General features: G+C 38.3%; 1 protein-coding gene across 5 annotated transcripts; it reads right to left on the bottom strand.

Moving 5' to 3' along the window:
• Positions 1–1,588: 1,588 nt before the first annotated feature.
• Positions 1,589–16,171, bottom strand: LOC122670134 (GTP-binding protein OBGC, chloroplastic). 5 transcript variants are annotated; one of them, XM_043867107.1, is made up of 8 exons: positions 15,096–16,171; positions 14,291–14,564; positions 8,723–9,014; positions 6,081–6,240; positions 2,434–2,542; positions 2,071–2,201; positions 1,901–1,906; positions 1,589–1,681 (listed from the first exon to the last, which is right to left on the bottom strand). In XM_043867107.1, exons 1-6 carry the CDS (start codon positions 16,121–16,123, stop codon positions 2,106–2,108), a joined length of 1,959 nt encoding a protein of 652 aa, XP_043723042.1. In that variant the 5' UTR covers positions 16,124–16,171; the 3' UTR covers positions 1,589–1,681; positions 1,901–1,906; positions 2,071–2,105. The 5 variants fall into 5 exon arrangements, with proteins under 5 accessions (XP_043723042.1, XP_043723038.1, XP_043723039.1 ...); XM_043867103.1 differs by lacking the exons at positions 1,589–1,681; positions 1,901–1,906 and adding an exon at positions 1,772–1,871 and having other exon boundaries at positions 2,059–2,201; XM_043867104.1 differs by lacking the exons at positions 1,589–1,681; positions 1,901–1,906 and adding an exon at positions 1,772–1,799 and having other exon boundaries at positions 2,059–2,201.
• Positions 16,172–18,427: the final 2,256 nt, after the last annotated feature.

Genomic DNA, 18,427 nt, shown 5'->3' with positions numbered 1-18,427 from the left:
AGGTGCAAAATTGTCCATATTTGCCCAATTTTAGACGATCCCGATCTGATTCAATATCTAGAGTACGAACCTTGGTTCCAACTCAATCTCAATAACTAAAGATAGATTTGCTCCAACAACATAAATGTCATTTAAACAAGATACAGGCGAACTCAAATGACATTATGCCATTTCTTTTCCAAATTAAATAATGAACCCAAATAAAAATAAAAGCTAAAATTTTCCTCGGAAGAATCTTCTCACCATCTAACGTGACCATTTGCACAAACTCTTATCCCCTATTACTTGGGTCAACACTAACCCTTTCCTTGTTCATTGACACAACCAATGCCCATGGTGAAGGTAAACTCGGTCCAAAATAAATGTTTGATTATGCAATGACTTTAGTTAGTAGCAATGCAAACAAAGTGAGTTAGCGTTGGTCAAAAATCTACCACTGGATGCTTACAACAACATTCATTTGTAGACCAAGTTTTCTTTCACTTGCTGTGAAGAATCTCTTCAACCACTAAATCTGACCCGTTGATTCAACAAAAGAAAGATATCGAACCTTTGTTAGTAGGGGTGAGAGTTATGATCAAGGATTTAAATCAAAGTATCTTTAATAGTATTGGTCTTGGTTGATATCAATACGGATAGACTATATTAGGCCAAATCATATGGTTCTTGTTTTTTAATTCAAAAAAAATCATTTAACCATTTTGCCCTTGATATGCATCAATCATTTATCGCTCAAAACACGAAATTGGCTAATACTCATTGTTTTTGGAATCGGAATCCAATCATAGTGTCAACTCACCGTAAACGAATATTGGATGATGAAAAACTCACTTTCATTTTTGCTTAAAACAAAACAGTGAGTTTTTCAAAACTAAAAAGGAAACTTTTGTTTTCATAATTAATATTTATATTTCTTAATGCATAATAATAATAACTTTTTTATGGAAATTTTATTTTATTTTTCAAACTCAAGAGATTTTGACCCAAAAACTAGTAACTAAATATGAAAAGATTTGGAATTAGTGATATAATCATGTGGAATGATGATTTCAAAATTTTTTTAAAAATATTACAAAAATGTTTCTATTTTTAATTTGAGAATTCCCTTGTGGAGCCGAACATGACTTTCCACGTAACGGAGGAGAAACACTTTCGTATTCTCTAATCAAATATTTTCATGAAATAAACCAAATACAGTCTCCATGCATAAAATTAACTCCAACCATCCTACCAAGTGTAAGATTTTACCAGTGCGAAATCTCGAGTGGTTTAGGGTGGGTCATAATTTACGCAACCTTACCCCTGCTTTTGCAGAGAGGCTGTTTCCAAACTCTGGAGCAACCTTTCCATGTGTCTATTCTGAGCTATTGGTATTTTTTCTATTTTTATGGATAATAAATTATGTTCAATGAAAGAGAGGATACAAGAAGACTTCCCAAATTAGGGGGAGATCAGAAGAAAAGGAAAAATAATAAAACCTCCCAAAGCCCGTCACCAAGGGGGTGCCCTACCGATAGGAGTCAACTGAATTGGAAGACCCCAGAACATAGAAATATGCCTATTCCTAGGGTTTATCCAAGCAAGATCCAACATGGAGTTCAATCTTGCCTTAAACATCAAAAGAGAGAGGCCCAAAACTGTTGAAGTTTCTTGACTTCCTGGCCCAACTTCTAAGGTTCCTCTCCATCCAAATGTGATTGATCGCTGCACAAAGATAATCTTGCCCACCGTATCGATGCACGATTTCCCATTAAAGCTTCTGCTATTATAATCATTGAAGCTGAATCGACGATAACTTTCTAATTGAAAGTTTTGACTGGGGAGACTCAATTTGTTTCACTGTTAAAAATGAATAGAATATAATTAGTGCCCTGTTTAGTTGTATGGTTGCATAATTAACCGATAGAATAACCGCTATCTGCTTCACAAGGGGGGGGGAATCAGAAAGAGAGAGGAACAACATGAGTGCAAACGGAGGTATGAACTTTCTGTCACCATTTTATCACTTATTTCATTCAGGAACTTAAATTTTAAATTAGCAAAAAGGGAATTACTCACATATTTTCTTACCAGTAATTAATTACCATCTGGTTTAAGTAGGTAGACTACTTCCATTCAGGCCATTTCACTGATCCTGCTGAACTCTTACTCCCATTTGATGAGCCAAAATTGTCGTTGGAGTCATGCCACACCATCTCCATCTGGCAAGGAAATAAAAAATTTGACCCAAAAACAATACAATCAAATCCCTTACCAAATCAGTTGTAAGAACAGGAATAATGACAGAGAGCTTCATGTTTGACAACCAAAATGGTGGGGGGTGGAATCCCGTTCACACAGCAATTGAGATTTTGCATTAATTGTTTTGGCTAGATTTCCCAATGGATAGATGCAATCAAGGAAAGCACAAAGCCTTAAAGCATATGATCATACCTCACCAACTATCACCCTGTCTCCTTCCTTGACACCGAGTTTGATGAGAGATTTGTTCACACCACATGCCTCCAAAACATGTTGGAACCTTCTCAGAGATTCTGAATACCTGTTTCCAAGTTTTAAATCATAAGCACCCTAAGTATGTCAGCCATGAAAAAAAAGCCAGAAAGAGGAATCAAAAGGTAATATCAGTAGATCATTTGGGCAATGCAGTGATTCACAACAACAGGCTTGCAGTTCCCAAGCTTCCTATTCTACTAGAGTGTATAGTCTCTAACTCCTAACAATGTTTTTTTAAGTTCAATTCATAAGATATAGGGGAAAACAGTAGCAAAAACTTCATTACATGTAAAGTTGAAAAATATTAAAAGTTTCAATTAAATATCCCACGAAGTAAATAATATCAAAAGGTAATACAAAAGAGACAAAGAAGAGCATGGCATAAACATTGGATGAGAGACCCATATCCTAGATTTTAGGAAATATGAAATTCCTTCCAGTGTAGTTTCGCTAAGGGAATGACTCAAGTCAACTAACTTTACCAAAAAAACAAGGGTGTACCCAGTGCGCGAGGCTCCCGCCATTGCGGGGTCTGGGAGGGTCATAATGTACACAGCCTTACCCCCGCTTCGCGGAGAGGCTGTTTCACGACTCAAACCCACAACCACTAGGTCGTAATGGAGCAACCTTACCGTTGCACCTGAGCAACTGACTTGACCAGTCAATTGCCAAAAATAGTCTTCGTCGAATATACTATTGACCAACTTTTTTTTTCCACTCACATACTAGAACTATGCTATCTATTAACCTTAGTTGTCAAGGCATCGCGTAGGCATTGGCCAGGTGAATGCCTTGGCATCCAGGTGCCTTGACAACTAGTGTCGCCTTGGTTGCCTTGTGTCCAGTCCCCCTCCTACGCCTTAGGTCGCCTAGACGCCGTGACAACTATGCTATTAATCTATCTAGCTGAGGGTAAAATAATTAATTGGACCACTAGTTGAATTATCATTCCTTTCCAATTTATTACCACTTCATAAACTGGGAATGTTTTAGATGTTTGGTTATCTTATTTGGTTATTAGCCATTAGATATTTAATCGTGAACGCCCACAAAAACCTTTTCCAAATATATATAACAGACACTATATTGCTTCAAAAAGAAAGCTTTCCAACAAATCCAAGAATTGAAGGAGTCGCGTTTCGGTCAAACCTTATTTGGTGTGCACGAATGTTGTCAAAATCGCTCTGAATGAAAATATCTATTTAGACATCAAAACAAATGAATACTTTAATGCACTTTTGGTTTTTAGCAATGTTTTACCATATTAAGATTTATGAAATTTTTAGATTTGAGAAAAAAAACCCAGCATTTAAAAGTTGAAAATTTGCACCTACCGCCGAAAATCCAGTTTTTGTTCTTGAACTGGGGGATTGACTTTTTATCCTTTTGGAATTTGATTTTTTAACTACTTTTATTGGATTCAAATAGGGGGTATTTGTTTATTTATGAATAATATCTTAAGTAATTGTTACTTAAATGATATTAGGCATAAATAAGTGTCAGTCTTGGTTTCTAGCATAAATAAGCGTCTGTATACCAAGGTTTCCCACCGAGATGAACAAGACCACCTAAATAAGTGTTTGTATACCAAGTTTTCCCACCGAGATGACCATGACCACCGAGGGTCACTGGCATAGTTGTCACGTCGTTACGCCAATCCAAGTCGGTGGAGGGGTGTCATGTCGATATATCGACATGTCGCCCGCCATGGCGTTGCCATGACTATCATACCAGCCATGTTTTATTTTTTATTTTCTCTATTTTTAATGTCATTTAGTATGCTATAATATATACCCTATAACATAAAAAATTAACATGAAAGTGTACTACTAATCTACTATGGTTTAATTCATGAAAGTGTAATATCCATTAGTGTATATGAAATCATGGATTATCAAATAATTGATAGCAATAGTTTTGCTGATAATAAAGTTGAAAAATCATGAGAGTTGAGATATGATTCATATGAAAGTGACTACAAAAGTAACAAAACAAAAAAACAATTACAAGAACGTAATTTATATTGAGTGAATAAAGCTAATAAACAACCCATCTAAATAAAAAAAAAATTTGCTGATGTGAATATGTGATTGTGTATTAGTGTTTTCTATTTGATGTTTTTTTAATTTTTTTTATGTTAAGGAAAAAGCATTAAAATAAAAAATGGTTAAAAAAAATTATTGTTAAAAAATTAAGTTTTATAATTTGAAACAACCATGTCGCCCGATATGGCCATATGTCGTGGTATGGCGTCCATGGAGACAACATGGAGGCCATATCGGTCGATTTTCTTACATCATCCATATCGGTGGTCGATATGCCCACTTCTCCAGCGATATGACTCCATGGCGGCGATATGGCGATGCCATGACAACTATGGTCACTGGTGCCTACAACTACTATTCAAGACTGGTGTTGCTGTTAATTTCTATTCTTGACGTTCCAAGTTGGAGCCTTTGGCATGTATACTTCAGTTTGAGGGGGGAGTATATTTCTCACATTTCGCCTTCGATCTCGTCTCGGTTTTGCAAAAAACCGAGATCTCGGCGAGTTCTTGTTCCATGCTACCAGCCTTCTCTAAGAAGTGCCTTCGATATTATTGTTGTTGCTATGATATTGTAGATTGTGGTTCGTGTTTACTACCCTTATTTTGCTCGTTGCTGATTGGATTTATTTGACACAGATATTATTATCTCCTGGTGTTGCTGATGATTGGTGTGTTTGAGCTAATATTGTTTCTCCATTCTCACTGGTGTCTACAACTGCTATTCCAGACTGGTGTTGCTGTTAATTTCTGTTCTTGTCAGTCCAAGTTGGAGCCTTTGGCATGTATACTTCAGTTTGAGGGGGGAGTGTTAAGTTATATAAGAGTTGTGGAGTTGGGTTGTATTACTCACGGTACCTAGTCCCTATCGTGAGAGAATCCTTTTCTTAGTTAGTCTTTTAGTTGTCACTAGTTAGGTTACTTTCCTTGTACTTTCTATGTTTCAGTTTCCTAGTCTAATTGTAATTGTATAACTTATTATAAATAAAGGACATTACCAGCGAGAGAACACACTCTGAATGTATCGCTGGGTTTAGACACTTCTCTCTCTCTCTCTCTGTGTGTGTGGTTCTTCTTCTTCACAGTTTCTGGTATTAAGGTTTTGTTAAAGTTCCAATTGTCTCTACACAGGGTATCCATATCATTCAGAAATCAGTGTGCGTAATGGAACCCCCATAAGTTATTTTAGTGTACGGAAACTTTCTCTTTCATAAAGAGTAGTCGAGGTAGCAATACATTCACCATCCTCACAATAACTGTCCTGATCCTCGCATCAGATTTTCAACCTGCAAAGTATGAGTGAAATGGAAGAAAAAAAACAGAGTCAAGCAACACTCGCAGATCATTTATGCATTTACTGATTGCACATTTGGCTGTGTTTACTGCTTACTTCAGTTATACTAATCAGGACAGGAAGAAAACAAAATATAACTACAAATGCTAGACAGGAGATAAAATCTAGCAGGAAATAGGGGCCGGGAATTGCACATCAGCAACAGTATAGGTTCATATAATAAGAATTGAGGAAGGAATAACATACTGCCAGTTTGTCATTTGAACAAAACGTTGTATCCCAGCCCCAACTACATGCCAAGTATTGGAACTGCTATCATGAGATATCTCAAATTGATTAATAGAAGTACTCCGTTGCTTAAGTAGCATGTCAGCCACGTGATTCAGGTTTACTGGACCTGCCCAACCTGAAAAGAGTGAAGTTATCAAAGTGTAGGCATCCCATAGGCATAGAGATCTGAAATATGAAAATAATCTTAATTTCCATAAATGTTAAAGACATTGACCTTTATCTACACTATATGGAGGAACACAGAAACACATTGCATGACTGAAGCATCACAAAAGGCAATCAGTATGAAACAAGGTTCATGGCAGACATGGATATATAATCATTAAGAGCTACCAAGTTGCAACATCACATTGTCTAAAAGTGGAAAGGACATTGAATGGTTTTGAAGGAATTTTAACATTGAATATGATTCATAAATTCCTAGGCCTGCAGTATTATCAAATTGCTTTCACCTTCAAATGAATGTGTGCCATCAAGTCAAGCCACAGTAGAACAAATCCATGTACATGAAACAGTTAGATTATCTAGCTTTCATCTAATAACTAGTGCAGATCAGAAACTTTATTCAGAACTACTTCAGTTCCAGTAATTAAAACTCTTTGCAATATCATCTATCATGAAAGGAAAAAACTTGTATTATTAATTCAAGGGTAAATTACATGACACCCCCTGAAAATCGAACGATACTCAACTCACCCCCTCTTATATGAAAATACTCACCCGTCTCCCTGTATTAGAGCACTATATTACAACTTAGTCCCCACCGTTAGTTTTATACGGTTAACTTATGAAGTCAGCAGTTAGATATATTTAAATCCCTAAACTACCCTTGACCAGTATAGAATTACTATTTTACCCTTGAATCTAAAAACCCCAAAATCGATCCTCATCCTCACATGACCTGCAACTCAATCTCTGCCAGTCCAATCAAGCAGAAGAGTCGCCGGAGAGAAGAAAGAGAAGAAATACAAACAAAAGCAGCAACAGAATTAACTTTTTTCTTAATTGGCAAACAGAACTGCAGGGTATGAGAGGAGATAAAGAAAGGAGAAAAGAAGAAAAAAACCCTAGTACTTCCCATGAAATAAAAGACAAGGTTAAAGAAAAAGCCACTACTTGTGACTGATCGCTGTTCGATAGCTTTGATTGTTGGGTGTATTTGATGTATGACTTCAAGAGGATACATTGCGCTTCAACCTATATCAGATCCCAACATCAGGTAAGATCAGATCAAGGTTTAAGTTCAGATTTATGAAGCCAGTGGATGCTCTGTTTTCTACCCTATTTCAGCATAGTTTGGTTTGTGAATTAAACCTGAATCAACAATCTGATTTCTCTCAGCTTTAGGGCATAGTTATCAAGGCGTCCAGGCTCCTTGGTCGCCTTGGACGCCATGGCGGGCGCCTTGCCACCATGGCGGTGTCGCCTAGGTTTTTTATCCTCTAAAACGCCATGGTCGCCTTCCCGCCTTGATAACTATGCTTTAGGGATATCAAAGGGTACTCCTAGAGGTACAATCAACCTTGTTTTGGTGGGTATCAGATCAGTATTGCTTGCTACTTAATAATCACCTCAAACCTGCAAATCTGAGATATCAGAAATTTGATTTCCTAATTATTTCTAATCTAGCCATTAGGATCTCCCCGTCAACTTCAAGTGAATGATTCATTTTCAAGATGGAGAGGGAAAGGAAAGAGAGAAAGAATTGAACCAAACTGAGACTAAATCTTCTTCTTTCTCACGGTAGAACAAAGAAGGAACCAGCAAGGACCTATACTGGTTTCGAGTGACAATTCTTACTCAACTAAACCTTGTTCTTCCTGAAATTTCAGGCACCATTTCTTAAGACCTAAGGCTCTTACAAACACCCAATAGCATACCCGTGAACCAAGTAGGGTGTTGATAATAACTGGCTGCAATATATCTGGGCGGTGACTCAGAAACCAGATCTTAGTATGGTTTTGATTCTCACATGGGAGAAGCATTAGAGGCCAAGGTTCTAGGGTTTGAATCGCCTAAGGGTGGGCTGCCTTCGACCCAAATTCCAGGGCCAAACGATTGGGAATAATGGTTCAGCAAAGTTTTCTATTAAATTCAAAAGTACAGCCCAGAACAGAGCATCAATGGCATACACAAAGGAAGAGGAATGGTAACAGAAGAAAAAGAAGAAATAGAGCCAGAGAGCACCTAAGTACACACATTGGTAAGCATAAACCAACTTCTTCATTCAATTCCCCAAAAACTCCATATCCCAATCGCAGGTAATGGTGGGTGGCGGTGGTGGCTGCGGCAATGATGGTTGTAGGCTTGTAGCGATGGTGGTGATTTGGGGTATAATTGGAAATATCAACATTGGTATCTAAAGTGCATTTTCTACAAACGTTGCATACCTCAATTGTCATTGTTTATCTTATTTTGGTTGAGGTTAAAATTGTCTTGTCAGTTTTTGGATTGTTTTAATTTAACACCGTTACTCTAGAGGGGGATGGGTGAGTATTTTCAAATAAAAGGGGGTGAGTTGAGTATCGTTTGATTTCCAGGGGGAGTCATGTAATTTACCCTTAATTCAAATACAGAAATGAGGATAAAACACTGACCTTCTGCTTCCTTATTTTCTTCCCTTCTTTTCTTCAAAAGCTCATATGCAGCATAGACCACTTCACGGGTACCCTGTCCATTCACTGCACTCATGCAAAAAGGTTCAATACCGCGAGCTTGCAGGCTTTCCTTGAATGAAGTCCACTTCTCAACTGCCTCTGGAAGATCCATTTTGTTAAAGGCCACTAAATAAGGCTTTTCAGCCAGCTCTGGACTAAATAGTTCCAACTCAAGACGCACAGCATCAAACTCATACTCTGGCTGCTGCCCCCACCCATCAACAACATGCACCTAAACATAAAAAATCGAAGGATTTTATTAGCATACAATCAATGTGTAAAACCAAGCAAACATCATTCAAGAATCTCAAAACCACATTGGCTAGTATCACTAAATGTATATTAGGAAAAGGAAAAAAGGCATTAGAACAGCGAAAGTGCCAACAATAGCTAACTTACATATCAATTCATTGCAATTTTTTGAATGGTGCTAAATCAAATGCACAAGGATGCAAGTACTTTGACTTCTCGTGATCTCTGTATATATGGAGTGACTAAGGATTAACATCGTGAACCCATCAAGTAACTAAAAAGCTGTCATTATTCTTTATAGAAGCACATTCAAACAAATTGATCTTGATTCATTCTGCAGTTTTTATTTATCCAACAATTTGCAGACACCACAAGATTCTTTTCTCAAGATGCAGGGAAAAATACATCACTCTTATAGAGAGCTGGAATAAGTTAAGGCATGCCATTGTTGCAGACTCAGAGAAGAGCCTTGACCTGACTCAGGTTAACGCTGCATACCAAATCATGATTCCTATTTCATCAGGATTACAGGAAGCCATCAGTAATTTTAGACACAAAAGAAAAGGTTAGGATAAAAAAAAAAAAGAAGAAAAAAAATGCTATGGGTTCTGGTTTACTGGAAATCTGCAACAATCCAGATCTAACTGAACAAGTTATATAGTCTGCTAAAAAAATTTAAATGAATGGTCCAGATTTGCAGTTCCAACAACTTCGTATAATTATCAATTTATGTATCATATAAATTCAAGATCTCTAGAGTTCATCCAGAATTGTTTTTTAGAAGGATACACAATCACATTGTCGTTTTGGTGAGAGTTTTATTTTTCGAATATATCCTTATATGCGAAAGAAAGAGTGAGAGCCGCTTGAGGTGGTATGGTCATGTCCAATGAAGACCTTTGGATGCACCGGTAAGGAAGAGTGACCAGATTCAATTTGACGGAGCTAAAAGAGGTAGGGGCAGGCCTAAAATGACTATTGGAGAAGTGGTAAGAAAGGATATGCATGTGGTAGGGCTCGATCCTAGTATGACCGCAGATAGAGTTGTTTGGAAAACAAAGACCCGTGTAGCCGACCCCTTGTAGGGGAATGTTCCTGGGATGCTGCTTTGACTACTGCTTTGACTTTTTCCTTTACTATTTTCTATTCTTCTTCCTTTTACTTCTTTTACTTCCTTTTACTTCTCTTATTTCTTTTACTGTCATAGCCTCTATCGGATCCATGTAGCCGACCCCATTTAGTTGGGATAAGGTTATGGTTGTTGTTGTTGTATCCTTATATGCAAAACATTTTAATTAATCTGCACAATTTTTTGTTCATTTGTAATGGATCACACCTACAAGGTCAGACACATTGTTGTTTCGTCTCAAGTTCTTGTATTATACGTTTTGAATGCCTTTCATACCAACATATGTACATGTATGTATTGATGAATAGTTTTGACCGTCTTGTTAAACTTGCATATCTGCTTAACTACTTTGTGCACATACATATTTTTTCTGCAAAGATAACACAGCTTCCACATCCAGTTATCTCACAATCACGAATTATTACCTTGCTGATGCAGATCACATCCCTTGGAAGAAGAGTTTTCGGATTTGGAGTTAGTTCAGTTTTTTGGGTCAAGTTGAAACTGCGGTTCAATAAGTTAGGACCAAATTTAAGTTCCCAATGGGTTATATAGGTCATGGGCTAAGTAATTTTGAGTTTTCTATTGTAATAGGCACATTCTATAAGTCCAAATATTAGGGATTTAAAGCCTATCCGGTATTAAGTAGTTAGTTTCTATTTTATAATAGTTTATAAGATGTAATGGTAGTTACTTCTACGCTAAGTTAGTAATGCCACTTCATTGTTTCCTTTCTCTAGAGTTTCTAATTTCTAAGAGTTGCCATATTGTAAAGGATCTCTTTCTATTTAGAAGAGTCTCCTATTTTTATGATGTAGCCATCAACTACAATAAATAAAAGGGATATGTTATTCCCTTCCCTTTCTACTCCCTTCAACCCAAGCCTGAAAGTTATTCAAGTGATGGGGGAATATACTGCCCATAGATTTTGGCTATTGAATGTTTCTCTTCGATGGTGATGCTAAGAGTAATTCTTGTAGTGAAGCAAGTGTAACCCAAGGTGGTGAATCCTTGATTTAGGACTGGTAGTGAAGCCTTTCACACAGGCCATAGGCTTTGGTCATATTACCTTCTTCCTCTCATCATCTTTCCTTTTCTTCTTCTTTATTCCTCTATTGTCTTGTAGAGATTCCAGCAGTGTTTCTCTCTCTATCATGGACTCCACTTGGGTTATTTCTAAACAACTTTTGTGTCTTGACACTCTCATATTCTCTTATATCCTCCGTTAATTTTAACCATTGTTTTGGGTCTGCAATAGGAGTATTTTACAGCATATATGTCTGAAGTTCAATCTCTGTTTTCTTAGTATATAACCATCAGATTAGGCTGAGTTTTGGAAATGTTATTCCCTTCCCTTCTACTCTCTTCGACCCAAGCTTGAAAGTTATTCAAGTGATGGAGGAATATACTGCCCACAGATTTTGGCTATTGTTCAATTGAATGTTTCGCTTCAGTGGTGATGCTAAGAGTAGCTCTTGTAGTGAAGCAAGTGTAACCCAAGGTGGTGAATCCTTGATTTAGGACTGGTAGCGAAGCCTTTCACGCAGGCCACAGCCTTTGGTCATATCCCCTTATTCCTCTCATCATCTTTCCTTTTCTTCTTCTTTATTCCTCTATTGTCTTGTAGAGATTCCAGCAGTGTTTCTCTCTCTATCGTGGACTCCACTTGGGTTATTTCTAAACAGCTTTTGTATCTTGACACTCTCATATTCTCTTATATCCTCCGTTAATTTTACCCATTGTTTTGGTCTGCAATAGGAGTATTTTACAGCATATATGTCTGAAGTTCAGTCTCTGTTTTCTTAGTATATAACCATCAGATTAGGCTGAGTTTTGGATATGTTATTCTCTTCCCTTTCTACTCCCTTCGACCCAAGCTTGAAAGTTATTCAAGTGATGGGGGAATATACTGCCCACAGATTTTAGCTATTGTTCAATTGCATGTTTCTCTTCAGTGGTGATGCTAAGAGTAGCTCTTGTAGTGAAGCAAGTGTAACCCAAGATGGTGAATCCTTGATTTAGGACTGGTAGTGAAGGCTTTCACGCAGGCCACAGTCTTTGGTCATATCCCCTTCTTCCTCTCATCATCTTCCCTTTTCTTCTTCTTTATTCCTCTATTGTCCTGGAGAGATTCCAGCAGTGTTTCTCTCTCTATCGTGGACTCCACTTGGGTTATTTCTAAACAACTTTTGTGCTTTGACATTCTCATATTCTCTTATATCCTCTGTTAATTTTACCCATTGTTTTGGGTCTGCAATAGGATTATTTTACAGCATATATGTCTGAAGTTCAGTCTCTGTTTTCTGAGTATATAACCATCAGATTAGGCTGAGTTTTGGATATGTTATTCCCTTCCCTTTCTACTCCCTTCGACCCAAGCTTGAAAGTTATTCAAGTTTTCTTTACTTGCTATTTTCTGGTTTTTCTTGGTTTCTATTTTCTGTCCATGATCATATCTCCTATTCTAATCATCATCCTACTTTGATATTTTAACCACATACTCACTTCATTAGGACCTCCAATATATGTTAGTTTCAGCCCCCAACAAATTTGTGGTTTGCAAGTTCTAATCACGTTTAGTTTCTGCCATGTTCATAACCTTATGGTTCACTGTGATCCTTGTTTCTAGTTAGTTGCTAGTGTTTGTATTCTTTTAGCCTAGCAAACCTCATCATTAAATGGCTATAGATCATTACTACATCATCCAACAAACAATAGGTTAAAATGTGGACCATGTGCACATATTAAGGGAGTCTAGCGCAAGTAACCTTTTTATAATCTCTCAAAATATGAAGATACGCCAAAGTTCAACAAAGAAAAAGAAATATATATATATATCTGCAATATAAAGGGGATATTCAGAGTTACAAATAACTAGAGGCGTAAAATTAATGAGTCGTACAATAAAGTTATGGGAGAGGGTTATTATAACCCACCTGAGAAATGATCCTACCATAACGAAGAACCAATTTGGTTTTATGCCAGGAGGATCCAAGATGGAAGCTATCTTTTTACTTAGGAGACTCATGGAAAGATATAGAGAAGTCAAGAGGAATCTCCATATGGTCTTTATTGACCTAGCAAAAGCCTACAACAGAGTCCCTAGAGAGTTAATCTAGAATATACTAGAGAAGAGAAGGGTTTTATGTAATATATGTGGACATACTTAAAGATATGTATGATAGTGTGGTGACTAGTATCAGCAAATTTCCAATTACAATTGGGTTACATCAAGGATCAACCTTAAGCCCTTATTTGTTTACGCTTATCATGAATGACCTAACTAAAGGCATACAAGATGAGTTTCCTTAGTATATGCTTTTTACGGATGATATTGTTTTGGTGGATGAGACAAAAGCAGGGATTCATGCCAAGTTGGAGCTATGGAGGTCAACTTTTGAATCAAAAAGTCTACGTACATCCTGCTCCCTCACTCGTTTGCCTGAAGATAAGTAGAACTAAGATGGAATATATGGTGTGTAATTTAAGCCTCTCTAGGATGGATAATGAAGTGGTGACTATTGATGAGAGGGAGATTCCACAAAGTGGTTATTTTAAATATTTGGGCTCAATCATAAATAAAGAAGGTGACATAGAGGATGTTGTTACTCAAAGGATTAAAATAGGGTGCATGAAGTTGAGAGGTGCGTCAAGAGTATTGTGTAACAGATATGAGGATTGTGAGATGGATGTATGAAAAAACCTAGAAAGGATAAAGTATGGAATGACCATATTAGAACTAGGTTGTGAGTAGCTCTAATTCATGAAAAGCTTAGAGAGAGTCGTTTGAGATGCCATGGCCATGTCCAACGGAGGCCTTGGGATGCCCCATTACGGAGGAGTGATTTGATTCAGATTGAGGGAACTAAAAGAGCCAGGGGCATGCCTAAATTAACCATAGGAGAAGTGGTGAGGAAAGACATGCTTAGCTAAGGCCTCGTTTCATGTATGACTTCGAATAGAGCTATTGGAGAGCAAGGATCCATGTGGCTGACCCCATGTAGTTGGGATAAGGCGTTGTTGTTGTTGTTGTTGTTGTTGCAATTTAAACACTTCCCTCAAAAAATTTCCTGCTTTCCATAATTTTGAATAAAATAAGCAACAATTTAGTAGGAGATAGTTTATACCAAGACAGAACATCTCTCAGTGTGTCTTAGAAACTCGTGACCTAAACCAAAACCACGGTGTGCTCCTTCAAGTAATCCTGGAAGATCTGCTACCACCATTGTTGCATCATAATCAAATGAAACAACTCCCAGATTAGGAAGCAAAGTTGTAAAAGGATAATTTGCTATTGTTGGCTGAGCAGCGCTTATAACACTGAGGAGGGTGCTCTTTCCTGCATTAGGAGCACCTACTATTCCAACATCAGCAACCAGCTTTAGCTCCAACTCCAGCCACCTGATCAATAGACCTGTTAGTCCAAGATTCTATCTATTTCCACACACAGAAACTCAGAATAATAACCGGGTAAGATTTCCTTTGAGATCAATCCTTAACAGGTGACACTCGCATGACTGGTATAAGACTATAAGTACATCGAGGATTTCACATTTTTTCTCTTTTTATTTATTTGTGTATTTATTGGAGTAAGGGGGCTTTTAAGAGATGCCAAAAACATGCCTAAACTGCCATGGAACTATGGAAATAAGTCATAGAGGAAAATGAACAAACTTTTGAAATTTATGAGATTTCATACCGGGTCCCTTGAACTAGCCATTAGCCAAAACCATCGTGTTCCTAAAACATTTCTACTCATGGGAGTTGGATAGAGATGTGTGAGAATAATTTGTACTACTCTTGCTAAAAATCTCAATTTCTTTTCATTAAAGCTAGGAATTGAAACAAAGTCAGTACAACTACGAAAAAAATCCCAATCCCTGTGAGGACCCACAAGAAATTAATCTTAACAGAAAGAGAGAGAGAGCTCACATTTCTATGCCCTTTTCTCCCTTCTCTGCAATCTTGGGCACCTTGTTCGTACCTGACTTGAACGAGGCATTGCCTCTCCCACCAAGCCCACCAGGTAACAACAGCGCCCTCTGCCCAGGATGCAACAGCTCAAAAAGAAAATTACTTTGTTCACCTGCTTTACCAGCCTCTCTTATCACAGTTCCCGGCGCCACCTTCACCACAACATCCTCTCCCTTAGAGCCAGCCTGGTCTCTCCCCTGCCCATGATACCCTCTCCCAGCCCGGAAATGGATGTTCTTACGGAAGGGCAGCAAAGAATTCATTGAACCATCAACCTCCACATAAACATTCCCTCCTCTCCCTCCATCTCCACCCGACGGCCCACCGAATGGCACGTACTTCTCGCGCCGAAAGGCAACAACACCGTTTCCGCCATCTCCAGCCTTCACGTAGATTTTCGCCCGATCGAAACATCTCATTACCGCCGGTACTCCTTTCTCTTTCCCTTCCCCTTCTGAATCATCTTCACCATCCAAAAAGGTCTCCGTCTCCTCGTACTCAAACCCTAATACTTCCTTGCCGTTATCATCATCGTCATCATTATCCGAAGCAGAATTTTCGTACAGTAACTCAAATTTTCCGTAATCAAACCCCAAGTTCGCATCTAGAACCTCTTCTTCGCTCCCTGAATCATCCATGGCACGGTTTCTTTCATGAATCGAACTCTTTTTCTCAGCATTCTTTACAAACCCAAAATCAGATAGCTTAACTTCATTGGAAATGAAATTTGAAGACTGGACGGAATCATCGATGAAGTCTTCCTTCGGGGGAAGACGAGTATAAGCGGTAGCTTCTCCTCCTCCGGAAAGCTCAACAGGTGAAGGCGGCAGCGGTGGCAATCCATCAGAACAAGTTCGAAGTTTGAGCTTGGGATTTCGGTTTCGGGAGAGCTTTCTTGGGGAGGTTTTACGAGTGTTTGGAGTGTTCGCGCGAGCTTGAGCTGAATATAGTGTGTGAAGAGCGACACATGTGGACAGCGAGGCCATTCGCGCTCACTTTCGGTTTCAGTCTTTCAGATAAGAGGAAGATACAGAGCGCGGCAAAATAATGGACGTCGGAGTTAAAAGAGCTCACCAGTGTTCTCAAGGTTTTCAAAACACACGAATCGGGGTCCGGATCGGTCCGGGCCGATTCGACCATAGTGGGTGGAAATCATGGTTTCAGTGTACGGTATCCACTCGGGTATTGGTCATTTTCAAAACTGATGCAATACCGATACAATATAGAAACGGATCAGCCATATCACAGAGATTTACGCCTATACCTCCTTTATAAATGGGTTTGTTTTAACCATTTATCCCTTGTTCGTACCGTGTCATTGATATAGTATTAACACAGTATTAGGATCAATTACTTGCAAAAGCAGTATCGAGCAATACGATACCAATACCTTAGTCCATGGTGGAAACCAGCTATGGATATAGTTTCCATGGTATGGGCACTGGTATCAGTTGCCACTTGCCACCGATATTGATACAGGACTGGATCACCGGATTTTGCCCCCAAGATTTTGATATTTTTTATTTTTTATTTTTATCATTTTGTCATCCCTTGCTCTGATACCACCGATCCGATATCGACTAGGGCAGATGATCTGATGTAGATCCTTAATCCATGCCCCTGAACCCTAGTTTCCGTATATGATCAGTTTGATCCGGTTAATTAGATTGAGATCGACCATGGCCGATTCCAATCCAAATTGGCTAAAATTGCCCGATCTGATCTGATTTTTTAAACCATGCCAATGCTATTGGTCTTGGTATACTAGGTTATGTTAGGTCATATTAAGAGTCAATCCTGACCTTTGACAATTTTTTCTAACCAAAAAATCCTAAAAGCAAAAATGAAAGGAAGTTCTAAGTTCATCCCACTAAATATTATGTTTAAAATTTTAAGATTGAAGTAAATCATACTAAATAATATCTACAAAATATGATAGCCCAACAAGGGATCTGGCTCCTCTCCAGCGCACATCATGTGGCTGGGGAACCCCGATCCACACGCCTGCACATATCTCGACATACTGCCGTGTGGATCGAGGATTCCCCTATCGCACGATGTGCGTTGCACATTGTGCCACGCGGGAGAGGACCTCAATCCCCCCAATAAGGATGTTCTGATTAACTACTGCAATGACTCAAAGATTTGATCTTTCCCAAATAGGAGTCAAATTATGTGAATTTTTTATGGGATGATGTTCTTTGTGCCGCAGCACAACCTGCACCCAGACACGTGGGCCTGCCATTCAAGGGGCAGTGTGATCATTTTGCCCACCCCCATGTGTATGAGCGCAGACTACGCCCCCGACACAGAGAACATTTGGCCAATTCTTATATTTGATATGAATAAAGGAGTCCCAAATGTAGCATGTAGAGGACTTTATTTTACTTTATTTTTTATGATTTTTATCTTTAAAATATATTAAAAAATAGATGATAATTGAGAATTAAATCCTTTGAATAAGAAAATTGTATATATTGCTTTTAAGGGAAAAGATTCTCCGAGCTGCCAGGGGAGGGAACGCTAGTACCCTCTCTCTATCTCTCTATCTCTCTATCTTTTTTATATGAAAAGATCTCGTTGCCCCCTATATACGAAACAGTTCCGTCACAATTCATTGGTGCAGGCTTCTATGTTGCTTGCTTAGACAAAACCTTTTCCTAAAAACAATATACAATTTTTTTTTTCAAAGAAAATAAACTTTAAATAAGGTAAAGGAACCCTGGCACCTCTCTCTCTTCTTTATATGACACCTCTCTCTCTTCTTTATATGAAATGACCTCATTGTCCACATATGTACAAAATTATTCCGTCACAATTCATTTGTGCAGTCTTCTATGCTGATTGCTCAGAAAAACTTTTCCTTTTTTTTCAAAGCAAATTATATGTACCATTCCTGTAGTTTGGTCTGATTACAAGTAACCCCTCATTTGTTTAAACAATTACATGTACCTCCCTTGGACTATCAGTTCGATAAGTTGAAACCGTTAGTTGAAGCAAAAAAATCTTAAATGGCCATATTCCCCTTCGTTATTGTAGTTTTACCATTTTACCCTTATTTTACATAACACAAACTCATCTCCTCAACCTTCCATCATTCATACCTCATCTTCCATCATTCATACCTCATCTTCCATCTCACCTTTTTCTTCTCCGGCGATCCAAAGATCCATTGCTAACCATCCCTCTGCAACCCACCATCGCTACTCGCTACATTGTCCTCTGCTACCCAGGAGCTCTCATCTCTATCGGCGACAACGATTTCAAACCAAGCCATGGCAAGATTCCCA

The sequence above is a fragment of the Telopea speciosissima genome, chromosome 7, assembly GCF_018873765.1.
Source record: "Telopea speciosissima isolate NSW1024214 ecotype Mountain lineage chromosome 7, Tspe_v1, whole genome shotgun sequence".
NCBI lineage: Eukaryota > Viridiplantae > Streptophyta > Magnoliopsida > Proteales > Proteaceae > Telopea > Telopea speciosissima.
This window is presented reverse-complemented; position numbering and strand designations above follow the sequence as displayed.